Genomic DNA, 13,623 nt, shown 5'->3' with positions numbered 1-13,623 from the left:
CCCAGCCCCATGTAGAGGGGAGCCCACGGCCTGGAAGGGACTCGACTGAAGTTACTCAGCAAGAGTTGGGAGGGGACCCAAGGCCTCCGAGAGACAGGACAGTCCAGGCAAGGAGCTCTCTGCTTATTGGACCTTGGCCATAGGCAAGACGGGGATTCTCAGAGACCAGCAGCTCTGAAATCACCTGGATTCTACCCAGCTTGTGTTTCCTACTTTGTGACTTTTGCTCCTCTCCAAGCCTCAGTGTCTTCATCTGTAAAATGGAGGTGACTGTCACCTCCTCACCAGGTCCCTGGGAAGAGGTAAGGAGGTAATGAATGTCAGCTGCCCCGTACACAGTGTCTGGCCTTTATACAGTCAGCACCTGGGTTGTGGGTGGCTTACACAGGTGGGTAAACTGAGGCCTGAAGGAGGAATAATGCCCAGCTTGGGTCAGGGCTGGTCTGGGAACACCAAACACCAGACAAGTGGTGACTATGGCAAGAACTAGTTTATTGGTTGAGGTGAGGAGGGGTAAGGAGCCTGTACCCGTGAGTGAGGGCTCAGGCCTGCCCAGTGATCTAGAAATCCATGTCCTCGACCAGGTCCTGGAGGTAGGCCTTGTACTGGTCCGAAGTGAGAGAGAGTGGTTGGCTATTGGAAATATGCAGGTCCACAGTGTTCTCCAGTGAGGAGGCACCCCCTAAACGCGCCATTTCTAGCAGGGCTCTGAGACACGTGGGAACAACCTGCAGGAGGTAGGAGAGAAACACGGTCAGGTGAAGAAAGCCCCCAACACTGTTCCCTGTAGGGGGTGGGGTTGAGCAGACTATAACTCCCAGCAGCCCCCACCGCAATCCAGAGTGAACTGTTAGGCCCAGGGCTGCTGGGACTTGTAGTTTTCCCATATTCACAACTGTGGGAGGCCGGAGGAGGTTCCTACTTAGGGCAGAGGCTGCTGGAGAGGTTCTAAGAACCTAGAATTGAGCAACTTATGGTCCTCACAGAGGATGCTAGGACTTGTAGTCCACCAACTCCCACATGGTTTCAAGAGCTCAAAACAGGCTGGAGGGCGGGGGTGAGGCCATGGGAAGGACACCCAGTAGCTCCTAGGGATGAGGAATGGTGGTTTCAGAGACTCTTAGACGTTTTAGTTTCTCAGTGGGGCTTCTGGGACTTGTTCTTGGGAGCAACCTATTCCCTCTGGAAGATCCACCCCTCAGCTCCAGGAGCACAGGGCTGCAGGTACCTTGACCATTAAGAGCCTCTTGGTCCACGGCTGGTCCTGGGGCCATGACTCCCCCATGCAGAACCAAAGGGCATAGCGTGGTGAGCGTCTGCTTCCTTCAATGAAGGCGATCATATCTGGGGGCCCAAGAACCTAGTCAGGGATGGGAAGAAGAACTCTGCCCACCCCTCCCCCTAAAACCTGAGTAATACCCTACTTTCTCCCCTGACATACCCTCTGCCATCACAGATAGGGCTGCTGATTTGGGGGAAGTCCCCCCATTGGCACAAACAGTTCTTCTTCCCTCTCAGCAGGGTAGGGTTGGAAGACCTGCCTCAGCCTCCCCCATTCAGGATTGGGAAACAGGCCTGGGAAGGGAGTCCATGCCCCCAAGCATACACCGTGATTCTGAAGGTGGCTGACAGTCACTGCTTTTTAACCCCCTAAGGCCACACTGTCTGATATGTAGTCCTTAGCCACCATGACTATTTAAATTGCAACTAATTAAAATGCAATAAAATTTAAAACTCACTTCCTCAGCTGCACTCACTGTGGTCTACTCAGTAGCAACATATGGCTAGTGGATACCACACTGGACAGTGCAAAGAAAGTTCTGCTGGGTAGCCAAGCCCTAAGGGACTCCCTGCGGCTGTCTACCTTCGTTGGTGATAATGCTGATGATCCTGAGCACCTTTTGTACGGTGGGTCCTGGGCCTCCTCCCAGCTCCAGGCCGGTAGGAGGGGAGAGGAGTCAGTCCTCAGACCTGACAGGTTCAGAGCAGTCCAGTCCTTTGCCCCAGGTTAAACTGCAGGTAGAGCAGCAGGATCCCAAAAGGCCTGACTCCAGAATTTTTAACCACCAGGACCCCGCTCTTTTTACAGCAGAGCTAAGGCCCTGCCCCACTCACCTGTGACAAAGGGCCTCAGGTCAAACACGCTTCCTTCCTTGTCCTTGGGGACCTCACCATCATGTCCGTGACCACTGTCAGGGTGGAGCTCCTCGCCCAGGGCCCAGTAGGTGTGGCAGTGCCCCAGTCTCTGGGCCCAGAGCCACTGCCCTGCCCTCCACAGAGCAAGTCCCCCGCCCAGGCTGCTCAGCACACGCCTCACGTAGCCCACCACGCCCCTGTCTGTCAGGAACGCCCCGGGGTCTGGCAGTGTTACTGGCTGCCCAGGCAGTGTCCCATCCCCTGCTTCTGACCCCACCAACCGCAGGCCGTTCGGGCAGAAGACAGTCTGCTGGAAGACTTGGCGGCCCCGGTAGAAGGCGGTCACCTCAAATTCCCACTCTGAGCAACAACAGCAGTGATATGAAAGGGGAGAGAGATTGAGAGAGTATAAGGGGGCCGGTCACCCAAGCCCCAGCCCCTGTCACCCCACAGCTGGCACTCACCTTCCTTGGGCACCAATAGCTGCTTGAGTGGGTTTTCAGGGGGTTCCGAGTTTGGGTAGGGAGCAGGGATGTCTAAGTTGGGGCTCAGCAAGGGTTGAGGGGGGTGTTCAGGGGTTACAGCCAGGCTCAAGCACCCCTCACTTGGGGTTGGGACCAAGGCCATGTCATTCAGTAACTCCAGAATATCTTCCTGGAGAGAAAAAAAGGACCCGGGCATTTCCACAGTATTTTCTGGAGAATTCCCATGGACCAGGCCTTGTGCTCAGCAATGTGGGCACCCAGAGAGGAGACAGTCCTGAGCTTTGTTCTCAAGGGGCTTCCAGCCCAGGAGAGAGACAGCCATGGGCGCAGACTGCAAAATATATACTTGGATATATGCTGGGCATTACGATGGCCGGAGGGAAGCAGCTAATTCCAGCCCAACGATCTGGCTCCATGTAAGCAAGACCTGGGCAGAGAAGACTGGGCAGAATTTCAGAGGGGACGCTCCTGGGCAGAGGCATCAACAAGGTCAAGGGTAGGGAGTTTCTCAGTTCCCAAGAGGCTGCAAAGCACGGTAAGCAATGGAAGCTGTGTTAAGGCCTTGAATGACTGGTGAAAATGGATTTTTCTGAGGGTGCTGGGAAGCCATGGGAGGGCTGTGAGCAGGGAATGGATAGCATCAGCTCTGGGTCAGGTGGGGGAGGGAAGGGAGGCCGGAGAGGAGGCTTGAACAATGGTCCATGAGGAGAAAATGAGACCTGAGCAGGTCCGTGAGGATGCAGAAAGGGGATGGGGCACAGACAGGGCAAGAGGGTTGAGCATATTCTTACCTGGGGGTCAGAGATACTGCATCTGCCATCGGTGTCTGGAGAGGTGTCCAGCTCAGGAAAGTTCTCAACTCCTGTCGAGAAAAGTGGTGAGTAGAGATGGGGTTCTGGGGATTCTTGAAATCCCATCCCTCCATGAAAAGCCCCACTTCCAGCACACCTGAGGTCAAAAACTCATAGATCTTGTGTGGGTCGTGAGGGTCCTTGCTCCGGTCCTCAGCTAAACGCAACACTTCCTTCCGGTTCAGGGCAGATCTGAAATTCCTCTTCCAGGTGGGCAGGTCAGGCTTATCCTTCCCAGGAGTGTAGGCACCACTGGCCTCCGCCCAGGCCTGGGGGACCAGTGACACCAGGATAGTGGGGAGGATGATTTAGATCAGGCTCCCAGGAGTCCTAACCCTGCCTCCTCTTGTCCTAACATGGACCTCTCCCCTGGCACATTCTAACTTGGCAAGGTTCCATCCCTAAATGCTCAGATTCTCTGTGCCCCAAGTGCCCTCTGCCTCCACCTTTCATAACGAGTAGCTTTCCACGTGCTAATGCTACTCGGTGTCTAACTCTGCTACCACCTGTCCCAGAGCACCCTCTGTAATAATAACCCCGCCCCCTCGAACTCTAATTCGGTTTAGCACCACGGGTGTATTCTAATTTGGTGGTAAATAACCGCGGCTTCCGGCCCAGTCTGGCCTCTAACGTTCCAAGACCCGCTTCCAGAATTCTACATCCAAGAGACCCGCCGCCATCAAACCCTGAACCCCTGGGATGCATTTCCTTCACATTCTAACCCCGCTTCCCCAGTTCTATTCCCGGAACGAGGCCCCTCCAACCCTGCCAGCTATCCAATACTAGTTCGCCTTCCTACTAACCCCGCCCCCTTCCATTCTAATTCATTCACCTCCACCTGGCACCATAAGCGCGGGCCCGCCCCACACATGCTAACACCGCCTTCTCGACCCTCCCCCAACGGAGTCCACCCCGCCCTCTGGCAGCTTCAAGTTTCTGGTGTCTCGGTTCCCACCTGGAAGATGCCGAAGTCCTCTTGTTGGGCGTCCTGCCGCAAGCCGTGCTTCCAGGGGATGCGGAAGCGCGTGCGTCTCTGGTCCAGCCAGGCCACGCCTTCCAGCTGTCCCTTGTCGAGCTGCGATACCAGCCAGGGCAGGATCCGCGGCTTTTGGGTTCCCATGCTCTGGCCTACGCACAGGGGACAGTTCCTGGGCGCCGGCAAGCTCCGAGGCCCACCCGGCCTGAGGGTTCCATTCCCAGACCGCCCTTTTACGGGGTCACGACGCAGATCCCTCCCCTATGTTTTCTTGGAGTAAAACAGGCCTCTTCCCATCCTCCAGAGAGGCTCCTCAATCCAGCGAGAACTCCCTCCCAAATCCATTTTAGATCCTCTTCGTTTCCCCAGCTTCTGTGCAGACCCTCTACCCCAACCCCCAATTCCGCCAGCGTAGACCCTTGCCTCTTCCACTGTAAACCCCTCCCTCTCCATCACTCAATGCAATACCCCCACTTCCACGCTGGAACCTTCCAGCAGACGCTACTCACGTGTAGAACTCCACTTTACGGACTTACCCCAGTGTAGACCCCCTTCCACAGTTCCCCCTTCACCCATAAGATCCCTTCACCCATTTCCACCGTAGACCACCCCCCGATCCACAATTCCCCCAGACAGCCTCCCTCCTCCAGGGCATGGCCCCATTTTCTAAAGTGGATTGCCTCCCATTTGCAGATCTCTCCCCTAGATCTACCAGTGTAGACGCCTCCTTTTCCCACTTCCCCCCTACTTTTTCTAAGTTTTTTACGCCGACCATTGCTTCACTTTTTTCTCTTGCTTCAGTTTCCCCAGAGTACACAGAACCCCTCTCCATTATCATGGCAGACCCATCCTTTCCTCACTCCCGGACGCCTTCAACTAGCCAGTTCTTCCGTGTTACCTACCTAGAATGACCCGGCGCGCAGGGTGCTGGGGCCCGGGGCCAACTGTCTTTGGGGTCCAGGAGGTCTCGAACTCGCAGCTATACACCCGCTCCCCCTTCCCGTCAGCTGAGCTTTTGAGCAATGGGGCTTTCTTTCCTATCGATTTCTTGGGAAAAAAACCAGTTCATCATCATCTACGTAGCAAACTCCAAACAGGCAACACCCACAACTCTGACGTCGCTCCTCCCCGTGCGCTTTTTAGGCTTTCTGGGCACGGGCATGCTGGGAACGTCCCATGCAAATTAGATGGGCACCCAGTGCACCGCCCCTTCTACGTTTGGGCCGTCACCAACCCGGCCCCAGTGCGCAGGCGCGGGAAAGTTGAACTAATCAAGAAAAATTTACACAACTTTAGTAAAGGAGGCAGGGTCGGAGCCCGGGATCAGGTGAGCGGAACATCAGTGAGGGGTGGGGTGAGGAGGGACGAGTTGGGGGCCGGGATCCAGGAACAGGCACCTCTGTCCCTCTTCTCTGATATCCAAGCGTCCAGGGTCCCCAAGATTTCATCCTCAGATAGTGGAACTACACTTTCCAGCAGGCTGCGCGGTGAACAAGTACGGACAGAATGGAATGTTTGCCACGAAGCCTGCTGGGATTGGTAGTTCCCATCCTCTAACGGCTTTAGCTCTGAGAATCTTTTTCTTTTTTTTCTTTAAGGAGGGCACAGCGCACAGTGGCCCATGTGGGGATCGAACCGGCAATCTTGGTGCTACAAGCACCACGCTCTAACCAACTGAGCCAACCGGCCACCCCTAACTCATCCCTCTTTATCCTCATCCCTCTTCTCTCTGGGGACTCAAGAGTCTGGGCCCCCAGACCTCAATTCCCCTAAAGGACCTAGGAGTCCAGACCCTGAGCCCCCTTCTCATTCACGGATAAGGAATTTGGACCCCAAGCCTTCACTTCCCGCTGAACCCTAGAGTCCAACCCTCAGCCCCCTCTCTCACAGGTGCCCCCATGGCAGGCTCTGAAGAGCTTGGGCTCCGGGAAGACACGCTGAGGGTCCTAGCTGCCTTTCTTAGGCGGGGTGAGGCTGCCGGATCCCCCGTTCCAACCCCACCCAGGTAAGAGAAGTTGCCCTCTTCCCTCAGGGGCCTGCATTTGGGGTGAGCCCTTCCTAACTCTTGCACCTCGTCTCAGTCTGATTCCTTTCCTCTCTCTTTATATCTGGCTCTATTCCTTGCCCCTGGGGTTGCAGGGAGAGGCCCTCAGTGAGAGAAAAAAGGGGCTACTTGCAAGAGGCTGCTGGGGTCACTCTCTGAGGTCCCCTTCCCCAGGAGCCCCGCCCAGGAGGAGCCAACAGACTTCCTGAGCCGCCTTCGAAGATGTCTTCCATGTTCCTTGGGGAGAGGAGCGAATCCCCCTGAATCCTCTCGGCCTTGCTCCCTGCCCCTCCGTCCCTGCTATGGTTCAGAGCCTGGTAAGATTTCCCTAGATCACCCATGAATTGGCAGGGCTAGGAACTTTGGTTCTTAAAGTATAAACAGGACAAGGAACTAATTCAAGATCACTCAGCTAAGGAGGTAGGTAGCTGTGTGGCGTCTCCCGTACCTACCCTCACCATTCTGTGCACTTCCCCCAATCCAGTTAGATTTCTGTCTATCAATTCTGTGAGCTGGCTTCAGGAGGGCTTTTGGTAACTTTCTATTTGTTAGCTTTCTCCTTCTCGCCCCCCTTAGGACTTTTGTAACCACCAGTACCCCCAATAGGGAAGCAGGAGACCTGGTTTTCAATCACAACTTCCTGGCTATTTGGTTACATGACTAGGAAACTCCTTTTCTTCTGTACTCCTGTTTCTCCAGTAGCAAAATAGGAATGGGGGGTGTGTGTCATTAGACTTGATTGAGAGTGACCAACAGCTTTCCTCTCATGTGCAAGCCTGGATGGACTAGTAATAGCTACTGGGAGTGCTTGCTTGCAAGGATTTCCCAGCTGGAGAGAAGAGTTCTGTGATCCGTTGATGATGCCTGAAATGGGCAAGAGATAGAGTGGTAATAGCTGGAGTGTCATGAGTTTGCCTTCCTTGGATGGGATAATCTTCAAGGTCCAGTTCAGCTTTAATATTCTAAGTCCAGTTTGAGGGACACGATAAAGGGTCTTTTGCCAAGTTTGCTCACTGGGCCTCACTTTATCCCATTATGAAATGGAAATCATTGCTACCTGGGAAAGTGGCTGGGAGGAGAGAATCCATAACTTCCTAATGTCCTGGAGACCTATCGTTGGCTCTTTTCACCCCAGGCCCAGCTACTCCAGACTTCTATGCCCTGGTGGCCAAGCGGTTGGAACAGCTGGTCCAAGAGCAACTGAGATCCCCACCTAGCCCAGGTGAGGTGCAGAGGGGCCCTGGAGGAGGATGAGAGTAGAAGGGTTGCCAAGGTTCTGCCCCCAGCCGAATTCTCTTCTGCTCCCCAGAGTTACAGGGTCCCCCACCCACAGAGAAGGAAGCCCTGCTGCGGAGGTTGGTGGCTTTGCTGGAGGAGGAAGCAGAAGACATCAACCAGAAGGTGATGGTTGGTCTGTTCCATCCCTTAGCTAGGATAGGAATTGCTGGATGGTTGGGCACTGGGATCAGAAGCTGGATCTACATTCTCATTTGATGGTCAGGTGGGGAGAGGATAGGACAAGGCTTAATGAAGGGTTGAGTAGTATGGCCAGAGGCTTTCATTGCTCCTTAGAGGGGCCTGGCCTAAAGGCAGGGGGTGTAGCCATCAGAAACATGATCTAGGAAAGAAACTGGGACCAGTTGAGGAGGTAAGGGAATGTATAGTGGTGGGAGTGGTGGTTTGGAGAAGGCTGTCTAAAATCTGAAGCCCTGATTGACTATATAGGGACATGGTTTAGAATGTGGGGGAAACGGATTGCCAGAGGTGTGGTTTGTGACTCTGTCCTGGAATATGATTGACTCGGGAGCTTGGGTAAAGTGTATGGTCCTGTAATATTAATTGTATGGTAGAAGGGAAGGTTGTTGAAGACACTGGCCTGGCCTCCAGGGCTGTCAGGGAACCTCACTGGGGGTGTGGCTAGAAGATTCACATTCTAGAAGTCGGCTAAAGTAGGGCTTGGCCCTCATTGGCTGTCGAGGCCTCAGCAGGGGCAGGGCATGGCTTAACTTCTTGGGTTCTAGGATACTTTCCTGGGAATAGTTTGTGAGAGACCAATCTGATTATGATTGCCTGATGTGATGGATAGGGTCATGGCTTACGGCGTTCCTAGAACTCCCTTGAACCAGAAAGCCACGCCTCCCACCCTCCTATTGGCTGGCCACGAGGGCGTGACAGAGGTGGACCCTGCCTCTTTCCCTTCCCACTCCGCAGCTGGCTTCGGACCCTGCGCTGCGCTGCAAGCTGTCCCGACTCTCTGCTGGCTCCTTCGCCCGCCTAGCGGAGTTGTTCTCAAGCCGGGAAGGCAGCCTTCACTCCAGCTGCGCACGCCCCTCGTTGCCGTGCCCCGGGCCCCCGCCGCCTTCTCCGGAGCCCCTGGCCCGCCTGGCCCTGGCCATGGAGCTGAGCAGGCGCGTGGCCCGGCTGGGAGGAACCGTAGCTGGACTCAGCGTAGAGCACGTGCACAGCTTCACACCCTGGATACAAGCCCAGGGGGGCTGGGTGAGCCTCCAAAGCCTCTCTGTGCCTCCATTTACCTAACTGTAATTGTGTGTGTGTAGGGGGGAGGGCTTCTTATGTTTCCTTTCAGACATCACAGGTGTTCTCCCAGCCCTACCATTCATTCACCTGTTCAGTGTTTATTGAGCACCTACTGTACACCAGGCATCATGGTGATCATATTGTGAGGATTAAATGAGGTCATCCTTGTAAGTACTTGGCACTCTGAGGGCATTTGTTTATGTGGTGCCTGAGCATTGCTGCCTGACGGAGTGCCCTTGCCCGGGTATCTCCCTGCCTCACTTTTTCTGCTCCTCTGCTCTGCTCAGGTATTACCCCCAGGGAGGCCTTCCCTGGTCCCCATTTAAAACCTTAGCCACCTCTCACCCACGCCCCTTCCGTTTTCACTGCTTTACTTCCTTCCATAGCACTCTGTACCTGCTAACAGGTGGTAGAAATGACTAGTTTTACTTACTTCTCTTTGTTGTCTGACACATCATGACAGACACATCAGCTTCAGAAGACCAGGGAATCTTACCTTGCTTGTTCACTGCATTCAGTGCCAGGTTCAGGGCTGACTGAGCTTCAGTGTACTGGCTGTGTGGCCTTGGCAACTGCCCCCACCTCCCTGAGCACCTGTCTGCCCCTGCCCAATGGGCACGTACCTGCCTCATTGCTGTGAGGATGCAGTCAGAGAAAGATGCTTGCCAGGCTCTCAGAATGTAACTGGTGCTTCACAGACGTGGCAGGAGTAGGCCAGGTGTGTTTGCGGAGCAGGGAGGAGGGGCCATTAGGGCTGAAGAGGAAGTGAATGAGGGGGAGAGGGCAGGAGTTGAGAGCAGGAGGGGCAGCCAGGTCGTGCAGGGCCTTTGGTCACAGTGAGAACTTGGACTTTGACTCTGAGTGAGCCCAGAATGCCTGAAGGGCTCAGAACAGGGACAACAGGGGACTTAGGTGTTAAAAGGCGCCCGTGGGCGGTGGTGTGGGGAACACTGTAAGGGGAGAGGGCATAAGCAGGGACATTAGAGGGGCTACTGCTCTGGTCCAGGGAGGAGATGAGTGGATCAGACCAGGGTGGGGGTAGTGGAGGATTCTGGATTTTATTTGGAGGTAAAGCTGACAGCTTTTGCTAATGGAATGGATGTGGGCACTGAGTGGAAGACAGGAGTCAAGGATGCTGGCATGGGCAACTGCAGGGCTCCATCTGATGTTCCCTGAGATGGGGAAGAGTTGGAAGGAGAGCAAGGAGGGAGCAGGTTTTGGGAAGAGTCAGAGAGGAGGTGATCCATTTAAGCGAGATATGCTCTTCAGACCTGAAAGCAAAATGATGAGGGCACAATGGATATAAGTGTTTGGCACTCAGCCCAGAAGCTTGTTGGGTTGTAAAATTATTTTATTTTTTTAAAGAATGATAGCAGGTAAGCTTGGCCAGGTACTCGCCAAGGACTTCAGAGGAATGATCCCATTTAAGCCCCACAGCAACCCTATGAGATTTGGTTACTGTCCCGGTCTTACGGAGGCTGAGGGGGAGAGTTCCTCATGTGGGGGATTCAACCAGCACCTTGACAGAAAACCAGGGCTCTAAGTCGTTCAAACCCCAGCACTGTATCTTCCTCTCTTTAGGATTCTGTCCCTGCCCACTCTAGGGTCTCTGATCCTTGCTCTGGGTCTCTGTCTCCTCATCTCTGGTCTCTGTCCCCTCCTCTTTGTGTTGTGGTTCCTTGCCTCCCCTGTGTCTGCTCTTACTAGGTCGGTGTGGGTGCTGCTGTGATCTGAGGATGCCTCTGCTCATAAGGCACTGCCACTTTTCCTTCCAGGAGGGCATCCTGGCTGTTTCACCTGTGGACTTGAACTTACCCCTGGACTGAGATCTTCCTCAGAAGCTGCTACAAGATTGGACCTCAGGTCCCTGTGCTCTTTGTGTGTTTCCCAAGCCTTCCTGTTCCACCCAGGGCTGTGGGGTGGTGGCTGCCCTCCCTGGTTTTGCCAAAAATAACAAAATTTTAATTTTTTCATATTAAAAACATTTTCAAGTATTTAATTGTCCTTTCACTCGAGAACTGTTCTAAGTAGGGGAGGTTTGGTTCAGAGATCTCTCTGGCTTGTAAATTGAGGAACGAGCCAATTCATTCATTCTAGAAATGCTTATTTGGAGCACTTACAAGTGCTTGTCACCTGAACATACAGCATATTTGAGGATATCTGTAAATTTAGTGTCCGGCTAATTACATTTTTTCCCGATTGCGTGATTTATTTATTCCAGCTAACCCTGTGTTGATGTTCATGGAGTCTTTTCAGCTAGTTCCAGAAGAAAGCTATGATCTTCCTTCACGAGCATCCAGAACACCACCCTCTTCTCATTTTTCTCCTTCCACTGCACCTTCTGAACCTTTTTTGCTGGTTCCTCCTCGTCTATCTGTAGACTCGGGGTTTGTCATCTTTTTAGGGCGACAGCCCCTTTCACAGATTTATGTTTGTAAAAGCATACAATGAAATGTACAGGGTTACAAGGGAACTCAATTATAGTCAATCTTCGTTATACACAGGGTTGTATTTGTGAATTCGCCTATGCCCTAAAATTTATGTGTAATTCCCAAATTAATACTCACAGAACTTTCGTGGTCATTTTGGGCACGCGTGTAGGCAAAAGATTTGACTCGCCTGATGTACACCTTCTCAGCTAAGGTCGAACAAGGCAACACTCTGCCTTCTTGTTTCAGCTCTTATACTGTAAACCCGTGTCCTGTCCGCACTCTATTTAGTGCCCCATTTTTCTACTTTCTGTACTTTTAGTGGCAATTTTGCTATTGAAAGGGTCCCAAGCATAGCACTGAATTGCTGTCTAGTGTTCTAACTGCAAGAGGCTGTTGTGTGCCTTGGTTAGATAAGCTTCGTTCAAACACGAGTTATTGTGCTCTAGGCTGTGACTTCAATGTGAGTAAATCAACAATATCTATTAAATAAGGTGTCTTGAAACAGAAGCACACATACAGTCAAGTGATGTATTGATGGGTTGACAAAAGTGTTGTGACAAGAGGCTCACAGGAACCTGACCCTGTATTTCCCTGTGAACAGTGGCTCAGTATTTGCGAAGTCAGTGAGGGCAGCGACTTTATAGAATATAACTATCACAATAAGAATCGACTGTATAGTGAAATAAGGTTCTCAGTAGTAATATAAAAATTAGTGGTGTAATAACTGGCGTGCCTCTTCATTAACATATTAATTAGAATTAGAAGTGTCTAATAACCATATTTCTTTTTTAATTTTATTTTTTATTACTTATTTTTTAGATTAGCTTCAGGTGTACAAAACAACATAATGATTAGACATTTACACCCCACACAAAGTGATAACCTCACCAAGTTTACTACCCATCTGACACCATACAAAGCTATTCCCATACCATTGACCTATGCTGTATTTTACATTCCGTGTAAAAATATATGTATATTTTTATTACAGTTAACATTCAGTATTATTTTATATTAATTTCAGGTATACAGTGCAGTGGTTAGGCATTCATATAATCTACGAAGTGATTAATAACCATATTTCTAAATAGAGGAGGAATGACATCTTTAGATGTATTATTGTTTTGCTGTGTAACAAATCACACAAATGTAGAGCTTACAGTTTGTGTAGTAGCTTAATACACGTTTATTAATCACAGTTTCTGTGGGTCAGGGATGTGGGTGCAGCTTAGCTGGGTGCACTGTTCAGGGTGCCGTCAAGGTCTCAACTTCCACCTCATCAGAGGCTCAGGGTCCTCTTTCCAGCGCCCATGGCTGTTGGTAGAATTCATGTCCTTGTACCTGTAGGGCTCACGATGATAGACCAGCAGGAGAATCAGTGACCTTAGAGAAGGCCTCAGCCCCTTTTAAAGGGCTTCCATCTGATTAAGTCAGGCCTACCCAGGAAAATCTCCCTTTTGATTTATTTAAAGTTCACTTATTTGAGGCCTTAACAGCATCTGCAAAATCAGTTCACCCTTGCCATATACAGTAACCTAATCAAGGGAGTGACATTCATTTCCTTTGTCATATAATCCAACCTACTCCTTGGTGTGTAACACTAGGGGACAGAGGTCACAGGGGCCACCTTAGAATTCTGCCCACCATACACCTATCTGTAAAAAACTCATGTGACATGCAAGCATCTGTGATTTATGTTGGGGACCAGGTCACAGAAGCTAATCCTAGGATCTTTGATAAGTTGACCAAATTCATAATTGAAGGAAGTACCAAGTTCCGGTTTAGTGAGAGATTTTCTATCATCCCAGCTCATGAACATCTGAATTTTCAATTTGACCCAAGTCAAGAATACCTGCTAGATGTCTGTGTGCTTCAAACCACACATCTAATCACACCAACTCCCCAGTGATCTGGTCCGTTTCGTGGACTGTGACCTCATGTGGCACTGGCCAACAGAAATATGAGTTCATATAGTATGTTATTTAGAATGCACTAGTGGCCACATTAAAGCAAAGTAAAAAGAAACAGGTCAATTAATTTTTTCCCCCTTCCTCTGCTTGAGCCCCCAACTCCAGTTCAAGCTGTTGTTTCTCAGTCTAGTTGTGTAGGACACAGCTCCCTGGTCCATGCTGGTATTATGAGCCTTGCGCTCTCCCCTCCC

The 13,623-nt window shown here is 51.6% G+C and overlaps 2 protein-coding genes across 2 annotated transcripts; one reads left to right on the top strand and one right to left on the bottom strand.

The window, feature by feature from the left end:
- Positions 1-471: 471 nt before the first annotated feature.
- IRF3 (interferon regulatory factor 3) lies at positions 472-5,579 on the bottom strand. Its single transcript, XM_019741528.2, has 8 exons — positions 5,351-5,579; positions 4,428-4,600; positions 3,570-3,741; positions 3,413-3,483; positions 2,601-2,790; positions 2,116-2,496; positions 1,229-1,344; positions 472-728 (listed from the first exon to the last, which is right to left on the bottom strand). Exons 2-8 carry the CDS (start codon positions 4,590-4,592, stop codon positions 561-563), a joined length of 1,263 nt encoding a protein of 420 aa, XP_019597087.2. The 5' UTR covers positions 4,593-4,600; positions 5,351-5,579; the 3' UTR covers positions 472-560.
- A 45-nt stretch (positions 5,580-5,624) lies between these two features.
- On the top strand, positions 5,625-11,024 carry BCL2L12 (BCL2 like 12). Its single transcript, XM_019741529.2, has 7 exons — positions 5,625-5,775; positions 6,339-6,453; positions 6,667-6,809; positions 7,628-7,714; positions 7,802-7,893; positions 8,704-8,991; positions 10,806-11,024. Exons 2-7 carry the CDS (start codon positions 6,347-6,349, stop codon positions 10,854-10,856), a joined length of 768 nt encoding a protein of 255 aa, XP_019597088.2. The 5' UTR covers positions 5,625-5,775; positions 6,339-6,346; the 3' UTR covers positions 10,857-11,024.
- The last annotated feature ends 2,599 nt before the right edge of the window (positions 11,025-13,623 follow it).

The sequence above is a fragment of the Rhinolophus sinicus genome, linkage group LG11 (assembly GCF_036562045.2).
Source record: "Rhinolophus sinicus isolate RSC01 linkage group LG11, ASM3656204v1, whole genome shotgun sequence".
NCBI classification, from domain to species: domain Eukaryota; kingdom Metazoa; phylum Chordata; class Mammalia; order Chiroptera; family Rhinolophidae; genus Rhinolophus; species Rhinolophus sinicus.
The sequence above is the reverse complement of the archived record's forward strand: the minus strand, read 5'-3'. Positions and strand labels throughout refer to the sequence as shown.